Genomic DNA, 22,875 nt, shown 5'->3' on the forward strand with positions numbered 1-22,875 from the left:
TTTTACATGCTAGCCTGGTTCAATACAATGCACTACAGGCTAACCTGGGTCAATACAATGTTTTACAGGCTAGCCTGGTTCAATACAATGCACTAAAGGCTAGTCAGAATCAATACAATGCAGTACAGACTAGCCTAGTTCAATACAATGCAATACAGGCTAGCCTGGTTCATAACACTACTGTACAGGCCAGTCTGGACCAATATAATGCAGTATAGGATAGCCTGGTTCAATATGATGCAGTACAGGCTTAACCTGGTTCAATAGTTGTTAGGTTGCATGGAGTATAATAAAGTACAGACTAGCCTGGTCACTATCTTTGCTATTGTATGGGGAGAATAAATGTTGTATAGATAATACTATGATATATAAACAATTCTTAATGAGCAACATTCACCTTCAAATTAACATGACCAAAGAGTTTTCTGAGTTAATTATACATGACATATAAATCCACATGCCTATCTCTAGAAATAACAAGCATTTCTTGGCAAGATGTACAGTTATTGTCAGTAATTTCTATATATATATCAGTACTGTAGATCAGGGTATATATCTGTGCAAAGTAAGACTAACTGTCATTTCTTACATGATCTAAGTAGTCAGGCATACAGGCTTAGAAGGTACTTAGCTAGGGGTGTGTTTGAAAGATGTGAGAATTGGTGAAAGGCATTGTCTGCTTCAATGAGAAGGACATGTGCCTTATTTTCGTATAGATGTATCCAGAACTGAGCAAATGTTGCTTTTTCCCTTCAAATCATGGGGTACAAACAAATTTTTACTTGTTATAGCTTCATGGTGCACTGCTGGTCACAATAGAGTAATACATACCTTTTGTTTGTACCCTGGGATTAGCATAGATGGGAAAACCCATCATTTGCCAAGTTCTGGTGTTTCGAATCATCACTATCTTGAAGATGGCAATATTTACTATAATTATAGAGAACAGTCTCTACAATCTGAAACTGTCTGTTGACCCTCTTACAAATTTTCCTTAAGTTGAATTCCTTAAGCCTGAAAATTGTCTCATGATCGACCTTAACATTATTCAATATTGATAAAATGATGCTGCTCTTTGAGTGTGTATGAAAACAACAAATTCAACATAGTTTACAGTATACTTTTCTGACGGTGCATCTGTTTTTATCTGAAAGTAAAAAAAAAAAGGAAATAGATGGTATTGAAAACCATGAAAAGGATTTTCTTGATAAGATTTCTGGAAGTTAATGATGTTTTGAGGTAAAGCATTGTTGATGATGTTTTATAGGTGAACGATATAGAATAAAACAGAATAAAAAAAAATGCGAAATCTGCCTTTTCTTTGTGAGAGCTAAAGAAATTATATATATTCATTGTTTGGAAATTTGATGAAGAAGGAAAAGGTATTAATGTTTTAATACTGATTATTGGTACAATTTTTGAAGAATTAATTGACGAAATTTTACACAAAGAGGGTTGAATGAACGAAGTCATTGTTAAAGCAATATGCATATAGTGTTACAGATTAAACTTTAAATATGCTGAATCTGATTATAATATACAGCTGTATTATGATATTAGCAGTATTGTGCTTGGTTTATAATACTGCGATATGGCAGCTAGAATTTCTAAACATGTTTAAAATTTACATTTACATTGGCAGATCATAAATTAAAATTTCTTATATATAGGACACTTTAGCTGTATTTACCAAATCATGAATTGTGTTGATTAAATAAATGCATTTGTCATTCTGGCGAACACAAAGCCTGGAATATATAATATAAAGTATTGATTAAGAGAATATTTAATAGTGAAATAAGAGGAAATATTCGTATGAATGGAATTATTTAAAACCATTATTGAGATTCAATTAATTTTCTAATTTACAATTGTAAATATCATGTAACAATTGTGTGTTGTTAAACAATAAATAACAATGCATGCAGGTGAAAGGAAAGAGGAAGTTCAGTCTTGTGTGATAGGTAAATCACATATTATTAGATTTCTGTGGGTATCTAACTCTCAGCCCACTGACAACATGACCATGCCGACTGTGCTGATCATAACTAACTGGTACATTTTTGCCATCTGATCATGGTTGATACTGGTTTCTTTTTAGTCATTTAAAAAATTTCCCTATAATGATGAAATGGTTTAGCCCAAATTGAAAGATGGACAAGTCCACTTTAAATGTCTAGCATGGCGAGGGTTACTTATTTAAAGAACTTTCAATATTGTACCAGTATAGGTCCAGGCTTATAAAATAATATCTGCTAAATGTTTATATTTTCATTAAGGTAAGCCAAATAGGTGTTGATTAGAATAAAATGATCTAATAAAGGGATATAATGATGTTGTACATATTTCTTGCTGAAAGGGTTTGCTTGATTAATGAGTGAAGATGTCAATTATGACAGGATGACTGTATAATGCCTTCATGAATGTAGCCAACTTCTTTCATGTGTCAGGAAAACCTTTGGTGCATAGTTGTACAACAAATTTAGGTTAATTAGATCTATATGTTTTATGGGATACTAAGTGTTAGGTGATCTGAATTTTGACATGTTTTATGATTGTTTATGTGACTTATCTATATAATAACTAGACATTGTTTTGGGGTTGTTTTTTTTGGAATATGAATGAGAGGGTAAGATTTGATTGTGATACAGTTTGATATCAATTAAGTGGTCAGTCATTTAAGTGTTAAGTGTTGTTTGTCAGGGATAAAGTGTATGGATTTAGGCTGTTGTTATAATTTATGGTAAAGAATTTTGATTATCTTATTCAATGTTTATAAAGGTTTCACATTAAAGTTTGTAAAAAAAAATAACAAACTTATTTTCAATAACTGTACATGATATCCACTCCCATCTGTCTCAGCTTTGTTAAAAAAAGTTTAACCTGAATGCAAGGTAAAATAAACAAAACAGCTTAACCTGATCGCAAGGTGAAATAAAAACAAGAAAAAAAGCACAATTTATTAATGGAGAAAGATTTCTGCTTAAGAAAACAAAGAGATCTTGTTTGTTGGTGTTGATACAAATGTCAGCTGTCGAAAAAATAGAAAATTAATCCCCCCTGATTCATTGCCGTCTTGAAAGTGAACCCCCACTCTCGCTACACTAAGAGTGTTGTTCAACTTATGAGTAATACAGATTATGCTCGTTGCACTTTTCTCTATATGTTTTTCATGTTATTTCACGTCATATTTTACACTAGGTTAAACTGTTTTTCATTCATGCGTTGTGGGTTTTAAACCATCCTTTATAATTCATATATTCTAGTCACGAGACACGGTAAGGATTTTTTTCTTTTTAAATGTTCGGTGAAAAGAAATTTCATACAAAAAGATAAAAATAGAATCGTGACGTTATTTCATCCTTTTAAGGATATGTACTACGTGTTTTGTTGGTGTGTAAAGTGTTGTTAAAACATTATCTTAAAGTTGTTCCGAGGGCACTTAACACTTGTCGTGTAGTAAGGAAATTAATTTACTTTCACAATGGTTTGTTTAAACACTGGATTAGATGGTATGTACCAGTTTTTGTCACATCAGTTTATTGAATATTTCAGCTGTATCACTTCATTTAATTCAAATGTTTGCCTGTCCGATTACTATAACATTATAGATACCAAAATGTTTGTTGAAGTTGTACTTATGTTGTTTTTTTTTCTTTATTGAATGTTTTATTTTTATCAATGAATAATGGTTTGATTCACTTCCTGTGTCTGTAGTGAATCAAGATTATAGACAGGTTTTTTTTTAACTTTTGAGCACTGTGACATTAATTATCTATTTTTGGCAGCCATGATACCAACATTGTAGAGCCGCTGGCCAGACTTAAAACACAGTGGCTCTGTTGTACCAAACTATACATTATGCTACTTATTCAATAAGAAATATGGACGATTCCAATTTCATAACTGGATAAGTCCATTATAAACACAATGAACAAACAAATGAGTTAAAATAGATAACAGGTCATTTAAATCAATGACACTGATCATTTTGCTGTCGACAGCAGTTTTTGTTATCAATCGTTCTGTCTTGAAAAATTGCCACAATTGATTTATCTGTTTAAATCTTGATCATATTGATCTTATAAGCCTTTATACCAGAAGGCGTGCAACATAGATATAGATAGATAAAGGAATTCAATTTTCACGTTATATTACTTTCGCTTATTCTATTATACATAATAGAAGGATATGGTATACTAACATTACATATTGTATGGTATTACATGGTTAATTTCATTATTAGTCGGGACCCTAGAGAATTTTCCTGCTGGTTTTGGTATTAGATTGTAACAGTGTTGATCCTGAGTGACAGTTTTATATCTGAAAGTATGTCAAAGTAGGATTATGATATTGTATTAAAGGTGTTTCAAACAAACTGGATATAAAATACAGGGTTATTTATTATTTGAAGGAAAGGTTTACTTATATATCTAAGATTGTAAATCTGCATTCAAACTGTTTTTGAATGTTTTATATATATGTATAGGAAAAGGTGGACTTACACTGAGGTAAATATGTGAAATATTTCAAATAACATTTACCTGTATTCATGTTATCATGTTTATGAAAATGCAGACTTTTTCTCTTCTCTTGAAACAGACCTATCTTGCATGACTTTCATTATTTATAATGTCTGGTAAATCTAAAAAAATGTGAATTTTCACTACATGTTCATGAATATTACATTGGGGGGAGGGGGCGTGGTCATGAATGTACATGTTCATTCTCTATCCTACCAGAAACGATGCTCTTCCACTTTGGTACTTCAACCCTCAACCTGCTGGAACCGAAACTGGTAAGCTTTTGCCAACTTTTGAAATCCCTTTAACATTAAGTGAACTGTTCCAAAAATAAAGCTGGGCAAATCCATTTCAGCAGGTTAAGGGGTGACTTAACATATAAACCATCATATATATGAAGATTCTTTTACTTCCTATATGTATTTTGTTAAGCTGACAATATGATAATGAATGTCTCAGTTTGCTCTGTAACCATGGCAATACATTCTAGAAAAATCTTCACATTTACATCTATGTTACATACCCATCCTTTTATTGCTGAAAGACATTATCTCCAATTTTTATCTGCTTTTTTCCCTCATTAAAACTCTTCTGTAAAAGAAACATGGCACAGCAATGACAGGGGAAAAGGGGGAAAGGGGATGCTGCAGACGTGCATATGAGGGGGGGGGGGAATATTTTCTCAGAATACAGAATAATGTACTATTGAGATCTGTTGAGCACCTAATTATCTTAGAGGTCTGTTTTATGTATTGATTTGAAAATGAAAGCTGATTATGTGTCTGTCTATGTCTGGATAAGAGAAAGAATTCCTCACTGGTAGTCAATGAGGCAATATACCTTTAACTCCACTGAGGTTTTTTGACAGGACTGGAAATAATTTTTGAGATTGTTACTCCATTTGATGTAAATCTAAATCTATACTAATAACTTATTGGCAAACATTCAGGTCATTAGATGGCTACGTTTTTCCAGAATAATTATTATAATAGCGAAAAATGACACAAAATTGAAAAGCGTTTAAATGCTTTTCACTCAAATCAGACCGAGAATGCCACAAACATACGATTTTCAATGTATTTCTTGTATATTTCTTAGTTATATTTTATTGATATTTTTGTTGTAAGTGCTCATGTTGATCTATGTGAAAAATTTAAAAAAAGTTAAAGCCTTATAAACCTCAGTGGAGTTCCTTTAATGCCTAGATTTGACAAACCTTCAGAATGTAAGTGAAGATAAGTTGTCTGAGGTGTCTCTGCGACCACTACAAAAGTCAGGGTTAGGCTTCACATTAATGCAGACCTACTAGACACTACAATATGTGCTCCCATGTGGGCATCTATTAAAAATAAAAAAATCCAAATTTATAAAAGACCGTAACAAAGGGTTAAAGGTTAGGAATCTATTACAATTTGGCTGTATTAAGATCATCAGAAGAAAGAATACCTCTTTGTTATATCCAAATTTATATTATTGTTTTTTGATAGAATTATTGTTTTATTAAATTGAAACATCTCACATGTGGCTGTTTAACAAATTACAACATCAACATGATCATGTTTATATTTGATACAAGCAGTTATTTCTGTACACTAGCAGAGTCTTGTGTTTTGTATTTAAGTGACATTCTGCTTACACAATCAATACTATTGTCTTGATTTAAATCCAGCTTTATTATAAGGACATTCCCTGCATTGATCTGGTCGCTACTGACATTCCACGATGACTCACCTTTCTCGTCCTGACAGGTGGAAAAATGTAAACATGTTTGGTGATTTCTACCCATTAATGATATTAATGACTCTAAATATAGCATGAAAACTGTTCGCCCAGCTGTATGATTTAATCTCTTTTAGAGCCTGCTGACTTTCATAGTGTATCAAGTTATCTTTCGGACTATGTTGTTTTACTGTGGCTGATTAAAAGATTTTTATCTTGTAAAAGGTGACTATGATAGAGAGAGATTTTAATATATTGAACAGGTTCAAGTTAATTGATTAGTTTGTAAAGCTTTTAGAATATTTAAGGAAACAAACTGTGCCATATGTTGGTATTAACTGGTGTTTTGTTTCTGTATTTTACAGGGAGTGAACCATCACTGCTAGGCGATACTTCAGCATCGAAACAAGTAGAAGTAAGTCGGCTGTCAGAGGAAAATGTGAATCCGGTCAGTTCTACACCGTTAGCTAGTGCCGAACATAAAAATGAGAAGGATTCAAGCGAGGAAGCTGACACAGTTTTAAGTGACCATAAACAGAGAAAGGAGTTACAATTAAGTTACCCACAAATGCCGATAATTGCTGACACGGCAGATTATTTTCCGATTGAAACGCCAACAAGGACACCATCGTACTTGCGTATAAGTAGTGCAGTGAGTGGTTATGGTCATTATAGTAAATATAGTGCATATAAGGGAATTGAGAAACGGTCTCCCTATTCTAGTACATTATCTCTACGGTCAAGTCGCTCAGATTTGACCACGCCCATATCACCAATCGACATGCCGATTGGAAAAATCCCAAACTATCAGGCCCCTACAAATTGGCCACCATTAAAAAATGAAATCCTGTCTCCAAAAGGTGAAGCGCCCACAGTGGAATTGGAGTTTAAAAAAAGTGTAACAAATGGTGCTAGTGATAAAGAAAATAGACATGTGAATGGTGATTTAGGTTGTGACGTTGCTGTAAATGGTGAAAATGGACATGTAACTCATGAAGGAAACTATGTGTTAACTGGGGATAATACCAAGGTAGGTGACTTGATATGGACCTGATATTTTTGTGTGTGCCAAATTCTGCTATTGAAATTGGCATTTTTTAAGTTTAAAAAAATTGTATTTAAAAAAAGTGTAGAAAAATTGAACAAATAGTATTTTAAAATATGTATTGTGTAGTCTGGCAATGTTGAAATCAGTTTTAAACCTTGCAATATTATTGTTACATAAAAAATGATTACAAAATTTTGTCCGAAACTTTCCTCTGACCTGGCTAAAAATCGATAACTACCAGTTTACCAGGTGTATTACAATAACAAGTTCATTGATTTGGTATGGTGTTGACATTGTTTACTTTCTAAATAGTCCATATAAACACCTTTTGTCCACACTTGGTGTCCTGTTTATGTGTAACTGTAATGATAAAATGTTTGCTAAATTGTATCAGTGAAGAAGTAGAAATATTTCACTTACTGATATAGAGCAGGACAAGTACCTTAGGGGGCTATAAACATTGATCGGTTTGTAATAAATTATGTCTGAAATGTGTTCCCTCCTGTAACTTCCTTATAGTGGTAGAATAAAGGACAGGCACTTCTATTGGGCCATGTCTGACATCATTACATTGACAGTTTAACTAGATTGTGATATTGATATTTTAGCCAGATTGTGATATTGATAGTTTAGCTACATCCTGACAATAACAGTTAAGCCAGATCATGACATTGACAGTTTAGCCAGACTGTGACATTGACAGTTTACCCAGATCTTGGCAGTAACAGTTTAACCAGATCTGGACAATAACGGATTGGCTAGATCATGACAATAACAGTTTAGCCAGATCCTGACAATAACGGCTAGATCCTGACAATAACAGTTTAGCCAGATCCTGACAATAATGAGTTTAGTCAGATCCTGACAATAACTGTTTAGCCAGATCCTGACAATAATGGCCAGATCCTGACAATAATGAGTTTAGTCAGATCCTGACAATAACTGTTTAGCCAGATCCATGCCAGATCCTGACAATAACAGTTTAGTCATATCATTGGCTGCTTAAAATGAGCATTTTCATTTTAAAATCTGTTTAATTAAGAATGGGACTGTATAAGATATGGCATTTTTAACCCATCATTTATATTGAGCATGGTTAGTTTTAAAACCAATATCTTGTAGTTGACTGTTACTCTATATAAATGCTGAAAGTAGTAATCAATAAATTTAATCACACATACTCACTACATAGGTATGTGAGTCTTGGGGTTTTATTTCCTGTTTTTATTGCAATTTCATTACAAACCCTCATTAAGATACCACACTCAATATTTTTCAACCTTTATTTTGATGTAATAAAAAGTTCATTAAAGTTCCATTAGTGTCAAAGACTTCATTTCCATTGATTTTTGTTTACATATAAGAATACAGAAATGAGGTTATAACCATAATGTATTCTAGGGTGGGCTTTTCTTTTAAATACATTCTTACAACCTTAGAGTAATTGTTCTGATTTGATTTGAATAAGTTATTAAGAAAAATAATTGATTATATGTTTGATTTACATATAATTTACATTCATCTCCCTACATAGTCTTGTTTGATAAGATTTACTGTTTAACCTTTACTTCTGTTGGTACAATTTCACTAGGTGCATTGAAGTCTTACACATGAAAAAGCTACTGTGTCAGTGTTATTCCAAAGTGCTTGTATGTGGGTAACAAATGTAGTGGGGCCTGGGTCCTAGGCTATAAACAAATTCTCTAAACTCAAACTCAGATCTCAAATATCTGATTGGTCAAAAACTGCCACAGAATGGACACTGACCAATGAAAATCATGAGATTTGAGACAAAACTCAGAAAAACATTTCATAACCTTTAGGCCTGGAAATCTTCTATATAACATGGGAGAGCATTTATAATATAACTTTAAACCCGAATAGAAAATATATATTTTATTACACCAGTAATATTTCTTTTACTTACACCTGTATGATTGTATAATTTTTTATTATTACAGGATGGTGATTACTTCCTTGGTTTAGCCCAGGCAGAGGAAAATAGATTGTTACTGTTGTGTTCAAAATGTGAAATGGAAATGATGAATGATTCTATAACAGAAGAAGGTAAGATTGAGAAAATGTTTAAATTTCAGTAATTTTCAAATTTATACCATCCACCTAGGGTCATAAGGTCAGTCCAGCTGATGTTCTCTACTAGTATTTTGTAGCCCCCCCCCCCCCCCCCCACTTCTTAGGAGAGATGGGTGGGGACTGTTCAGATATCAATCTGCAGACTATAACAGTTGAATGTGTGTGCACTTTAATCACAATTCACATTTCTAGTTTTGGTTTTGTTAGTTTGCCTGTATTAATATGTTCATGCTAAACTATAATTTCTTTTATTCCACTGATGATTGGATTACCTGGGTGAAATAATTAATATTATACATGTTTGTCTGGAAAGTGCAATGAGGTTAAATCTTTTGTCTCCAAGCTGGCCATGATTACAGATCACTTTTGAAGCCTCAATATTCTTTCAAATATAAAACAAACCTGTTTTGGATTGTTCTGCACAAATTGCCTTGGTACCTTCATCCTACAGAGACCATGTAATGTACTGTCTGATCTTTTTTGTAAGAGGTGCATATTTTGACAAAGCAAGCATTATACTTTGACTAAGGTTAACATGCATAATTGATATAACCAATATCATGTTGTCAATATACTTGTCTATGATATCAGTAGACTTGGCCAAAATCCCATCACAGAGATACCATCTAACAGACTATTATTACATGTTGTGTTTCAGAATGAAAACTCCATGCAGTAATAGATAAAATAGCATTATATGCATTTATCTACGAACATACACTAAATAAAAATGATTGCTGATGTTTCAACTTTTTTTACAAAAGGGGACAAAATAAAGACACTGTCACTAATCTTTATATGTACTGTATTTGTATTTGAAATCGCCTTTTATTTCTTTCATAGTAACTACAAGATGTGTGGTATATAAGTGAAATTTTAGGCAGCCATGTTTTTCTGTATGATCCTATAAATACACTTAGTGTATAAAAAGTAAAAATAAAATATATTTTGAAAATAATTAAACTGAAAACTTCTCTGAGATAAAATTTAGTAAGTTTCATGTCATTATATTACTTACTTACATGTCAAGGTTATAAGATTACTATATTATATTTGTTGTTTACAGGCAGTGGGAAGGTACGAGCAGCAGTAGGGAAAGCCAATTTGTTGATAAGCCAAAAGTTCCGACAGTTCCAGGACTTGTGCCAGCAACACAAGGTATCATACCATCGTAATTCAAACGTCTTTCTGTACTAGTACACAATATACCAAATAATTGTCTCACCGTTTCATTGTATCATTTTGGCAGACATGGTCGTCACTCGTGCCAAAATGTCTGCCACCATTACGCTACTGTATTACATTGGCTTGAATAGAATTGTAATTTGTATATATGCAAACAGTTTATTTGTCCCATATTTGCAACTGATCTGACCAAAATGCTCTTTTCATTAAATTAGGTCACCAAATATATTATTATAAATACAGTGTATGGCTAAAGCTGAATTAAAGCATACAGATAAGAAATAATCCTGAAGTACAATGTTAAACTTCTACCACCGAAACCATTACTAGTCACTGAATGCTTTTATTTTAACAAATATATGAAAAATACCCCCAAATATATATTTATTTACCAAGTTCAAGCCCCTTTCTATAAGCAAAGCATAATAAAGTGTGATACAAAACAGATATGTTATCCATTTCACTTAATTATTTAGAGATACCAGAAATTTCTTTGTTGTGGGATATTAAAATTATTAAACCATGTGTCCCTAGATCCTGTCTGTTTGATCGCCAAAAATATAAGTTGCCTGTTATTTTCTGTAAAAATGCTTATTTAATGTTGGGAAATGTGCATCTTGTGCTTGGAACCCTTTCCACCAGTATAGAGCAAGGTCAGTATGTACCTCTGTGGAGTTTGGCCTGACTCTATACTGTTGGTAGATCATTTCTTCATGTCAGATACAAGCTTAAAGCTTATGTTAACGTTAACTGACTATAAATAAAGTTTGTCTTACTGTCTTATTTCTTGTATTTTAATGTCAAAATCCTTGAGTTTTTTCAAATAAACTGTTGGAACAAATTCGAAGCAGTACCACTTCATCACACACATTCAGCAGTGTTAATAAATAGGTGATAGTTATAAGATTTATATTACCATGGAAACAGGCTTTTTTCTAATAATAAAAATATATATAAACTAAGAAAATGTCACACAGTCACAGTAATTATATCTATTTTTAGAACCCTGACCCAGATCCGGAGGTGAAGCGGACATTATTGGAAGATTTACAAGGATTCTGGGAGATGGTGAAGTTACAGGTGGATGATGTTGATGAAATGTTTACCGAGATAGATATGATGAGACAAAATGGCTGGAGAGAAATCAAAATTCCAGTATGTATTTTCTTTATAGATAAATTTTATACCCTGATTAGAATATGTAATTAATTAGCCTTTCCCACAAATTCAGACCAGCCATCACATCACACCTGTGCAGTTTGACCAGGCACTGTACTGTTTGTAGCTTAATTTTTATCTTTTGATATTGAAATCCCTTAAACTTTCAATTGACTGTTCCAAACTCAAAGCAGGGCAAATTCATTACACAAATTTAGCTTATTACGGATATCAAGCCAGAGTGTATTATTTCTGATAGAGCCTTGTTTGGATGGAGTTTAGGTCCCGAAGGTCAAAGAATGAAAACAAACTTGTAACCTTTATGATTTATTACATTTATTATTAAGCATCTGAATAACTTATCACACCATATCGAATAATTACACTCTCAAATTAATGTGTTTTTCAATTTTGGCAAGCTTCATGCAGTAGTAGATTTAATTTAATTCTACATAACTGCAGACAATTGACTTGATTTTGTCATATAGTTAATGGATGTCATATCTAAAATTAAACAATGGTGTCAATATTCTGTATTCTTTAAAATGGCATTAAGATATCCTACATGTTTGAGGACATTGGTTGATTAAAGTAAGGAAATCTATGTTGGTACATGATACACTTTATTCTGAGTTTAGACAAACAAAATAATATGTTTCTCATTATACATCAAAGTTAAGGTGAGAAACACAATAAGTATGAAAATTTCTCTAAGAAACGTAGTTAACTGAAAAGATTGAAAAACATAGAAAATTGAAAAGTTTGTTAACTGAGACTGAAATTAAGTACAAAAATCTAAAAAAGAGCATTTGTAAGTAAGATGTTATTAGTCAGATATCTATAAATAGTTTATGACTGTTTTATAGGAAGTATACCATTTCAGTTGTCCTTCAACATATCAACTTATATTAGGTTTAACTTGCAACAAACTCAATATTCCAAAAAAATGAAATCATTAAACTTAAAGTATGCAGGTAACCCTGCTGATTTAGTAATTGTAAACCTAAGTTGTTACAGATACATAATTTGGTTCAACATATCAACATATACTTGTATTAGGTTTAACTTGCATGAACTCAGTATTTAAACAAAATGAATGCATAAAAATATGCCATTTACCCTGCTGATTTAGTAATTGTAAACTTTAGTTATTATAGATACATAATTTGATTGACGTAGTCCCCTACAAAAATCAATATTTGATGTCTTTGTATTTCAACAAGATACCTATCTCACCTGTTAATAACAAGGTATGAATCACTAATTCAAAAAACTTTAAAATCTGATATATATTTTTAATGTATAAAGTGTAACTACCATAGTTCAAATAAAGCCATTCATAAAATTATGGAGCAGTCATGCAAAATGTTTTAATGAGTGTCGTATTTCCTAAATAAATACTTACTGCTAAATTACATACATGTGTATGACCGAATGAGCTTTACACAGGACGTAATTTTGGCACTTGAAGAATGAACTTAATGTTTTTGACATTTAATACTGCACACATAAATAATTAATTAGTACTGGTTTGACACAAATACTGCCTTTGATATGGGGTATTAGTTCTCTGTTTTATGTTATTAAAAATGTATAAAGACATACATATATCTGCTGCCTGTAGTTTACAAAATTAATGTTTAAATTATGAAAAAGAATAGTTCGAGAATAACAGTATAAAAATATGTCTGTATATTTTCAAGGGGTTTAAACCCAATTTGAAACAGAAGCATACTGTTTTGTTCTGTTTACGTTCAATATTTATGTGTGTTTAATAACAGGGACATTCTGTGTATCATTAGCATTTATAGTTATCATTTATTTGAATCATTGTTATAGTAATATATCTGCACTATAACATACAATAGTTTAACTTCAAGTTCGTCAGTTCCATATTACTTCACAATTTTAGACACCATTACCAACTTTTACTGTCAGAGTTTCTACAATAATTTACCTCACAATGACACAAATGTAACATGATATTTGTATTTTTCAGTCTCGGAGAAGTTCTTCCAGTTCAAGATCTAGTCCAAAGTCAAGTAGTCTAAATGTAAGCAATGCCAGTACACCCTCACACACACCTGGTAAGTTTATATTACATTACATGACTTAAGTCCCGTTGAAACCATTTAGTTATGTTAACGATTTGTTTAAAATAATTGTTGCCTCAATGATACAGAAAATATAAGGCTGATTAAGTGACAAAAATGTTGGGTATTTATGGTTAAGATCGTTCACTTCAAACCACTTGCCCTCCCCCTCATCACTGTAGTTTTGAATCTCTACAGGTACTTTGAATTCTTTCATGTGAGCAAGCTATCCAGCTGGATTACATAACGTCAGTGGTTCTACTCTATGCTTGAAATAATGCCAGAAAGCGCATCTGAGGTCTACCTCTACAAATAAAGCTGGAAGTGGTCATATGATCTATACTGTGTTGTTAAGACATACAAACCCAAACATAAGAAAAAAAAGTTACAAAATAACATTTGTGTGCCAAAAGTGTAACAAGATATTGTCTGAATCTATTTGTAACATTGTTATAGTATCACTTATCTTACTGTATTACAGGATCCCGTAGACGTGCAGCCAGGGTGAAGGACACACCGGAATCATCGCCTGAAAGGTCAAATAAAGCTAAAATGGCCGCAAAGGTGCGAGATGATGCGAGGAAAAAGATGTTGGCGGAGAAACGTGCTGCCATGAAGCAACGTCAACAAGATAACGAAGCTGTAGAAATTTATGTCGCAGACAATGGCAATAAATCTGACTCTCCAGGTCGCACTAGTGGCTCTGATGTGGCCGACGCGTGACCACTGTATTGATGCATTTTATTTATTCATGAACTATTTTGTTGGATATTTTGTTTCCGAAGATTTGGATTTTATTGTAATGCTAAAAGGATGTTTTTCTATTTTTTATTCCCGAAACTTGTAGAATTAGCTTTGATTAATATTCTGGATTGTATTATTTATTGGAAAACTCAAGTTTATCTGAAGTTATCTGAAAAAAAGAAAAGATTTAGATCTTTTAGTAAAAAAAAGTGCAGTAAATAGTGGAACTTTTAAATGGAATAATACCAAACGTGAAGGAGATGGAGATGTGAAAACTCTACAATTTCAGAGGAAAAGAAAAAGGAAATATTTATATAATTTTCTCCTTCCAATTGTTTCGTTTCATGTTTATTTTCGAAGAAATATAGTTATCCTTTAAAAGATTACCATTGAACAAAGGGAAGTAATCCTGAAAGAAGAAATATATAAAAAGTGCAATTGTTTACAAACTGATCAAAAAATGCATGACTTTGTGTATAAATGTTGCATTTGAAGTAAATGTTGATTTGCTGATATATGGTATGGTACATAATTTTCATTATTGTATGGAGAAGGGGAGCTAACCCTGACAAGAGATGTATATTAAGCTTGTGCTTACTGTGTTATTGTGAGAAATGAATAAGACTGCAAGGTATAGAGAAAATGTGACCTAAAATTATTTATATTGTTTTTACCCCCTTCAGTTTTGTCATGAGATTTAAGGGTGTGTTGTAGATATGAGGGTATGTCACATTATTTATGATTCAGGGTATTTCTGGAAAACAAGTCTTTTTTTCTTCACTTTCGTCAGCTTTGGAATGAAAGGATTGTAATACAGAAATTTTACTCTGCATTCACTCAATGCTTTTGATATGCTGGATATATTTATGTGTCTTGAAAGTATAAAAAAACTGTCAAATATGTTTAATGATTTGATAAATGAAGTGGTTCAACTACTGACTGAAATGGCATGTCTAGAAAATCACCATGTTCAAAATATACAGTGTCTGTCAACAATTTTTCTTTTGAAGAAATTAAATTAAATATATTTATACCACAGTTCTTTTCCTTCATCCTCTTTTGTTTTTAAGTAAAAAGTTGCCATTATAAGAAACCTGCTTTCATGTATGCCTACTTAATAAATGATATATATATATATTTAGTTAGGATTAATGGTTTTTATCTGGGACCATATTTACATAATGGCATGTAGTATGAAAGATAGGAATGCATTTACTGAGAATAAATTGTATCATGAGGCCCCCAATCATCTCATTTTTGCATGTATTTTACTGTTACCCTGCTGGAACCAAGTACCAAGTGCTTGCCACCAGTACAGAGCCAGACCAGCCTGCACATGCAAGCAGTCTAACCAATCTCTGTGCTGTTTACTGACTAGCATAAAGTTTCCATTTTTGATTTCCCCAAAAACTGATGAGTCATTGTTCCAAAAAGGGCAGCTACTGCTAAAGTCCAGTTACGTAGTTTAGCAAGTTATGGAATAAATTTGGATGCTTTTCATCAATGGTTATATCTAAAGCCTCAAAATGTTCAAGGTATTGTGTAAACTTTGAGTTTGTAAACCAGTCTTGAAATCCTGAATTCTCATTGGACAGATCAAGTCAGTGGCTGAAAAATAGCCAATGAACGAGTTGGGTTCAGTGACTGGTTTCATCATATAAAGTTTCACCAGGTCTGTGTGACAGTATATAAATGGAACATTAACAATAAAGTAAACACAGTAGATTAATATGCCATGACTAATTGATACAGATTTTGTTTAGACATAAGGTTCTTGTATGAACTAACTTTAATATTTATTTATTTCACTAGTGTTATCCATGAGTGCCAAAAAATGCTAGAGAATTGTATAGATCTAAAACATATTGTACTATAAACAATGTATGATAATGATTACACATGATTCACTGTACATATTGAAAGTTCAAAATATATTTTAATACATATAGGATAATTAAATTAACTATTCCTCAACCAATTGCTCTAAATTAAAGTAAATAAAACAGACAATTTACATGTAGTTGTGAAAAAGTCTGCATGATTTTGATTAAAACTTGATCAATTGAATAAAAGATGAAGTTTTCATGGAAATGATTTACATCATGTCAGAATTCACGTCAGAAATGTCAAATCCCTTTGATATTGTGATAAATGTCGCATTGAAATGTCTAGGATTCTTTTTAGATCAAACATTCAACATATGATGAAATAATAGGGCAAACCTCTGAGCACTGTATTGCTTTTGCTTTACATATTTCAAGTGTAATGATGGTAGAGGACATTTTTTTTGTTGAAAACAAAATATATATCAATGATGCAAATTTTGGCTTGTTTTAAAGTGTACTTTAACTAGATCAGTGATAAGAAAGTTGAATTTTTATTTAAACATAGATATTCATCCAGTTATAAATTATAACATTGTTCTATGGTGCTTGTTCATTTCTGAACTTTCATTAATTTTCAACTCTCAAGGTCATATATTGATTGAAAAGGGTCAAGGTCATAATAGAAAAATAACCTACCGGTACCTTTATCAGATATTTCATTAGATAATGAATAGAGAAAAAGGAACGTTAATTGTTGGACAATGTAAAATAATTAGAATAATAATTGTAACAGTTTTATATATTATTGATATACATAATTCTTCTGTAAAGTGTGTGCCTTGTCAATGTGTACAATCAATAATTAGATAACAGTTCATTACTGTCTGCTTTAATATATTAACTATTTTGATATTTTCGAAAATGAAACAAGTGCGTTATTATTGGCAATTAAATGGAAATCATTCTCACAGAAAATTAACTGGGCCATTTTAATGATTTTTCACATGACATTGAAGAGACATACATGTAATAATAACCAAGATATAATGGCTTTAGTTGTAGTAGGTACTTATATACAAGGGATTTTCTATGTGAAAACCGTTAATTTGTCATTGGCTAAAAAAATAACTTCCTTCTTTGATTTATCAAAGAATAGTTTGCAATATATGACGCAGACAGTATATAGCTGTTGATAAAAGAATTATTTTTGAAAATTTACAACATAAGGTTACAGGCCAAAGTGACAATTAGTAAGATTGTCCTATATAAGATTTTTTTCTAATGACACATGCTTTTTATAGGCAGGAAGTTGTGCTTTCGGATGAGCAATTAGTTGCACAATGCGATTTCTTATAGGAAGATTACAAATTGTCATTGTTGGTCAACTTCCTTGTTATATATATTTTTCGCTAACAGAAAATAATATAGCTATATAAGCGTGCATGCATTTTTTAATGTAAACAATATGACTGTATTTGATGTACATTGTATACGGTATGGACCTGTATATATAACTATTTTGTAATTTATAAATTGCTTTTAATAAGGGGGCCAAAGTTCCCTTATATTTGTTGTTAGTACATGTATCGTTGAAGTGCATTTGTACTCGAAATATTGTTGTTGAAAAAACACTTAGAAAAAAATAGTTTGTACGAATAAAATCAGCAGTTTGTAGATTACCATACTTGCCAAATGATACTTTTTTTGCCATGTGCTTAGTAAGAACTTTGCAGATAAAACAAACATTTTCTTTTTATTCTGCTTTACTGAAAATCATATTAATAGACTGAATATGCAAGAAGAATCCATTAGAGATCAAACCATACTAAATCAATAGAAGAATTTTGTGATATTTTATAGAAGTAATTTTGTTTCATCTGGCAGCCTTTTAAACAAATCAATATGAATTTCGGAACTTATATACAATGTACTGAGACATCTTCCCTTCTCAAAGCTATTATACTGTCAGAATAAAACTGGTTAGTTTGTAATTTTTATAAAATAAGAAGTTTTTATCACTTTGTGGTTTTTATCATTTTTACAGAGACTATACATGTAATAATAAAAGCTTCTAGAGGGATATATACATGTCTCTGATAAGGATTAGATGTGTCTCAACTGTCCAGACAAATACATTTATTGTATTTATTTTAGGACATCTATTTGTATATGTTTCAATTGAAAATTATTGGTGGTTATTAACCCTTTAAGTGCTGGGCCCCAAAGCATTAAGTCTTTGCCACCAGTATAGAGCCAGGCCAGCCTGCACATCCGTGCAGTCTGACCAGGCTCTATACTGTTGGCTGACAAATTTTAAATATTCAAATTGATATCCCTAAAATTGATAATGGACAGTCCCAAAAATTGATGTGGGACAAGTCCATTTAAAATATTCAGCATGTTCAGGGTTAAATACAGCAGGATGCTTTATCCCATTATAACATTAATGATGCTATTAGGACATAGGCCACTAAATTGTACAGCACATCTGTGAAATCCGACATTACTGTATGCCGTCTGCTGCATAATAATATTCAGGACAAGTTTGGTTCATACTTTCAGCAAGAAATCTCTTCTGAGATGATGGTACCTTGCCCTCAAAACAGAATGAAATAAAAAAAAGTATCTCATTTTGGCGTTATGTTTTGCTGATAGTTAAATTTTCGAAATTATTAAATTGACAGTATCATTGTGTTAAATGAAATTTAGTGTCTTAACAAAGTTGAAGTTGATACATTTTGTTGGATGTTGTATTGAATTGTTTTATCATTTGCTCTAGTTATAAACAATTAAAAAAACAATTACTGCATTAAATTCAGATAACCCATGTCTGTGTTTGTTGTTTTTATATCATTTGATCTTGACAGAAATCCATTATACATGTATGTATGTGCTAATTTCCTCAGTAAGCAAAAGCCTTCAAATAACAAATAGTATTTTTATAAACATTCTGTGAAGAGTGATCCCTCAAGTGCAATCAAAACAAAAATATGTTAAATATGTTAGTACAGAAGAGATACACAATAAGTACTTTAAGTCAATGACTGATGGAAGAAGAAAAATATAAGAACTCTAACAAGTAAACTATAACTGAAAAAAAAAAATGTTAGTAATATTTGCATAATGTGAGTTATGTTGACTATCTGTAAGTACATTTTGCCAAGAGCAGTAACTTTGATATGACCTGAAAGCAGAAGAACCTCCGTGTGTACAGAATTACCTACCTGTCTGCAAGACCTTTTGTTTCCTTTTGGCAGCTGAAAATTTCGATCATCCATTTCTGGTGTCACTGTCCCTCATTTCCGGTGTCAGTGCCCCTCATTTCTGGTGTCACTGCCCCTCATTTCTGGTGTCACTGCCCCTCATTTCTGGTATAACTGCCCCTCATTTCTGGTGTCACTGCCCCTCATTTCTGGTATAACTGCCCCTCATTTCTGGTGTCACTGCCCCTCATTTCTGGTATAACTGCCCCTCATTTCTGGTGTCACTGCCCCTCATTTCTGGTATTACTGCCTCACATTCATGGTGAAACTGCCCCTCATTTCTGGTATAACTGCCTTACATTCCTGGTATAACTGCCCCTCATTTCTGGTATAACTGCCCCTCATTTCTGGTGAAACTGCCCCTTGTTTCTGGTATAACTGCCTCACATTTCTGGTATAACTGCCTCACATTTCTGGTATAACTGCCCCTCATTTCTGGTGAAACTGCCCCTCATTTCTGGTATAACTGCCTCACATTTCTGGTATAACTGCCTCACATTTCTGGTATAAGTGCCCCTCATTTCTGGTATAACTGCCCCTCATTTCTGGTATAACTGCCTCACATTTCTGGTGAAACTGCCCCTCATTTCTGGTATTACTGCCTCTCATTTCTAGTATAACTGCCTCTCAAATGAATGAAACGGAAGTAAATTGCATGTATATCATTTGACATTGTTGAGAAATTAACACCAGCATATATATAAATATATATTGTATAAATTTGCTTCACTTGATTCATTAAGATATTTATCATTAGAATAATAAATACATTTTATTTTTCAATGATTTATTGATCAGATCGGAACTGAAGTCCAAACTGAACTGGGGTCCAAAAGTCTGAAAACATAAATTGACTGGGGCACTTCAAATGAGTAATATGCAAGTACTAATAAGAATATACACAGAAATAAATTGATGCGATTCTAAGCCCAGTTAAAAATGTTTCAATACTTTTCATTTTTGGGTCATTTTCCACAATGACAATAATTATTTGAATTTAAAAAAAAAAGGACCTGCGATTTATCAGAAATTTTGCAAATAGTTAAATTTGACCAGATCTACATCATATTGTACATTGTTCCCAGTGCCATCATGCCAAAACATGCTAAGTGGAGTAACTGTTCCTTTAAGACATTAGCAAATTGGGGACCGAAACAAATCTACTTTAACCTAAAACCTTGTTATGCTCTTGGGCCATACCAAATGAAACCAGTTATTCTGAATAATATCGGCACAATAGTTTCTCTATTCCAAAAGTTCCTGCAATCAGGCTCTGCAAGATGTACAGAAGTCAGAAGATGTGAACAGATCTGGCAAAGTGCAAACTAAGGTCCAGTATACTCAACTACAAATCATTAAAAATAAGACTTTTAGTGGTCCTGTTTAAAAAAATCAGTATCTTAAGGCCTTCAATTTCGTCAGTTGATTTATTTCTAGACCAATATGAATACATGTAAAACTATATGGTCAAAGGGGAGTAACTCTTCCATGTATTAAATTTTCTTTAACATGTGCTTTTACATTTTAAAAATTTTACCATTGGGCTTATTACTTGGACCACTCTCATTTCTAATCTAGACTAGACAATGAATATCTTCTTAACTTGAATTCAATCATACTTGTAATGACACAAGAAGGTGAATATATTGTTTTTATCATGACTGTACAAAGTACATTGTATAAAGAGAGGTGTCCTACGGATGATTTATCTGGTAATTCTACAGCAGTACCTTGATAGACAATACAGTCATCAAGAGGAGCAAGTCATGACAGTTGAAACTGAACATGCCTCTCATGAACATTTTTTATTCTTGCAACGAAAAATCTCTTTAACTACATTATACGGTACCTAGATTTGTTGCAACCCACACCTAGTGTCACATTAATAATATCATCCTATTAAATGGTCATTTTTATATGAACAGAGATAGCTAGGGCCATGATTTAGTCCTTCACTACAAAGTCATCCATTGCTACAATTCCTTCTATTCATCATATGTTTAGCCCTTCCATTTCCATTTTTTTTGTTCTACATTCCTGTAACAGCAGTGCTGCAGTCAATGAATGTTGCCTTTCCATGTTGATCTTTGTTCTCATATTTTGAAAATTCAACAAGCACACTGACCAATACCTGCCTGGAACATGCTGTCCACATCAGTTATGACTACTCTGCACAAATTTGTTCAAGACAGCAATCCAGCCGATCCCAACAAGGACCTAGGTTTTTTTGTATATATTTGTACAATATAAAAACAAGTTGGTGTAAACTATTATACCACTCACATTAAGTTATTTTTGTGCAATCTGCACTTCGCTTTGTGCATGTCTGTAAATCCTCTTTAGTATATTGCCTTCCAACACTGGAAGAATATACATATGAACCTTTCCGGTTTTTCGTAGCAGAACATTTGGCCACACCTTTTCTATTCATTGCTAGGTCAACTGCTCACAAACAGTATCACAAACATAAGCATGTGTTCTTTTGTGCAAACCAGGTCAACCAGTGACTATGTATTATCCAAGTGTAGCAATTAGATAACAAATTTAGCCAATTTACATAAATCTGTAAACACTGGAAAGAAAAACCAACAAAAAAAAACAGAAGAAATTCAAGAAAACGATAGCTCAGGTAATTGGTCAATAGGTGTATTTTTTTGGAAACTATAAGAGTAAAAGAAAAATAAAAAGCTTGTTAGAAATAAAAAAGCATTTCTATGGCACAATGGGCCTTTAAAGTACTGGTACCTCAAACCTTCAACAAGAACAACATTACCCCAGCACCCATCCCACTACCGCCTACTCGCCCCTGACTTCCTATCCCAAAACCTGTTTACAAGAACATCCTTCACCCCAACCCCCATCTCTATACTCACACCCACAGGCAATAGGTGCGTGGCTTGGATAGTATACATGTACATGACCACGCCCACTTATTTTTTTATAAATTTTTTTTTTTTTCACTAATAAAATATTTTTTTATTCAAAAAGTTTTTAAAATATCTTATTTTCAATAAATCAACAAAGAAAATTTGTTTTTAAAAAAATTCATCCATATACTATTAATATAGTATATATGGATGAAATTTTTTAAAAACAAATTTTCTTTGTTGATTTATTGAAAATAAGATATTTTAAAAACACTTTGAATAAAAAAATATTTTATTAGTGAAAAAAATTTTTTTATAAAAAATAAGTGGGCGTGGTCATGTACATGTATACTAT

The 22,875-nt window shown here is 32.3% G+C and overlaps 1 protein-coding gene across 5 annotated transcripts in view; it reads left to right on the plus strand.

Moving 5' to 3' along the window:
• The window catches only part of LOC132744210 (serine-rich adhesin for platelets-like), an 89,877-nt gene extending 70,660 nt beyond the window's left edge, over positions 1–19,217 (plus strand). For all 5 annotated transcript variants that reach the window (XM_060732831.1, XM_060732830.1, XM_060732832.1 and 2 more), the window contains exons 3-8: positions 6,608–7,272; positions 9,252–9,357; positions 10,451–10,542; positions 11,572–11,724; positions 13,727–13,814; positions 14,302–19,217. In XM_060732831.1, the coding sequence (XP_060588814.1) occupies positions 6,608–7,272; positions 9,252–9,357; positions 10,451–10,542; positions 11,572–11,724; positions 13,727–13,814; positions 14,302–14,543 (1,346 nt within the window). In that variant the 3' untranslated portion in view covers positions 14,544–19,217. The remainder of the gene's footprint in view (positions 1–6,607; positions 7,273–9,251; positions 9,358–10,450; positions 10,543–11,571; positions 11,725–13,726; positions 13,815–14,301) is intronic.
• Positions 19,218–22,875: the final 3,658 nt, after the last annotated feature.

This window comes from Ruditapes philippinarum, unplaced genomic scaffold, assembly GCF_026571515.1.
Source record: "Ruditapes philippinarum isolate M1 unplaced genomic scaffold, ASM2657151v2 ctg2181_1_1_1_1, whole genome shotgun sequence".
Taxonomy (NCBI): domain Eukaryota; kingdom Metazoa; phylum Mollusca; class Bivalvia; order Venerida; family Veneridae; genus Ruditapes; species Ruditapes philippinarum.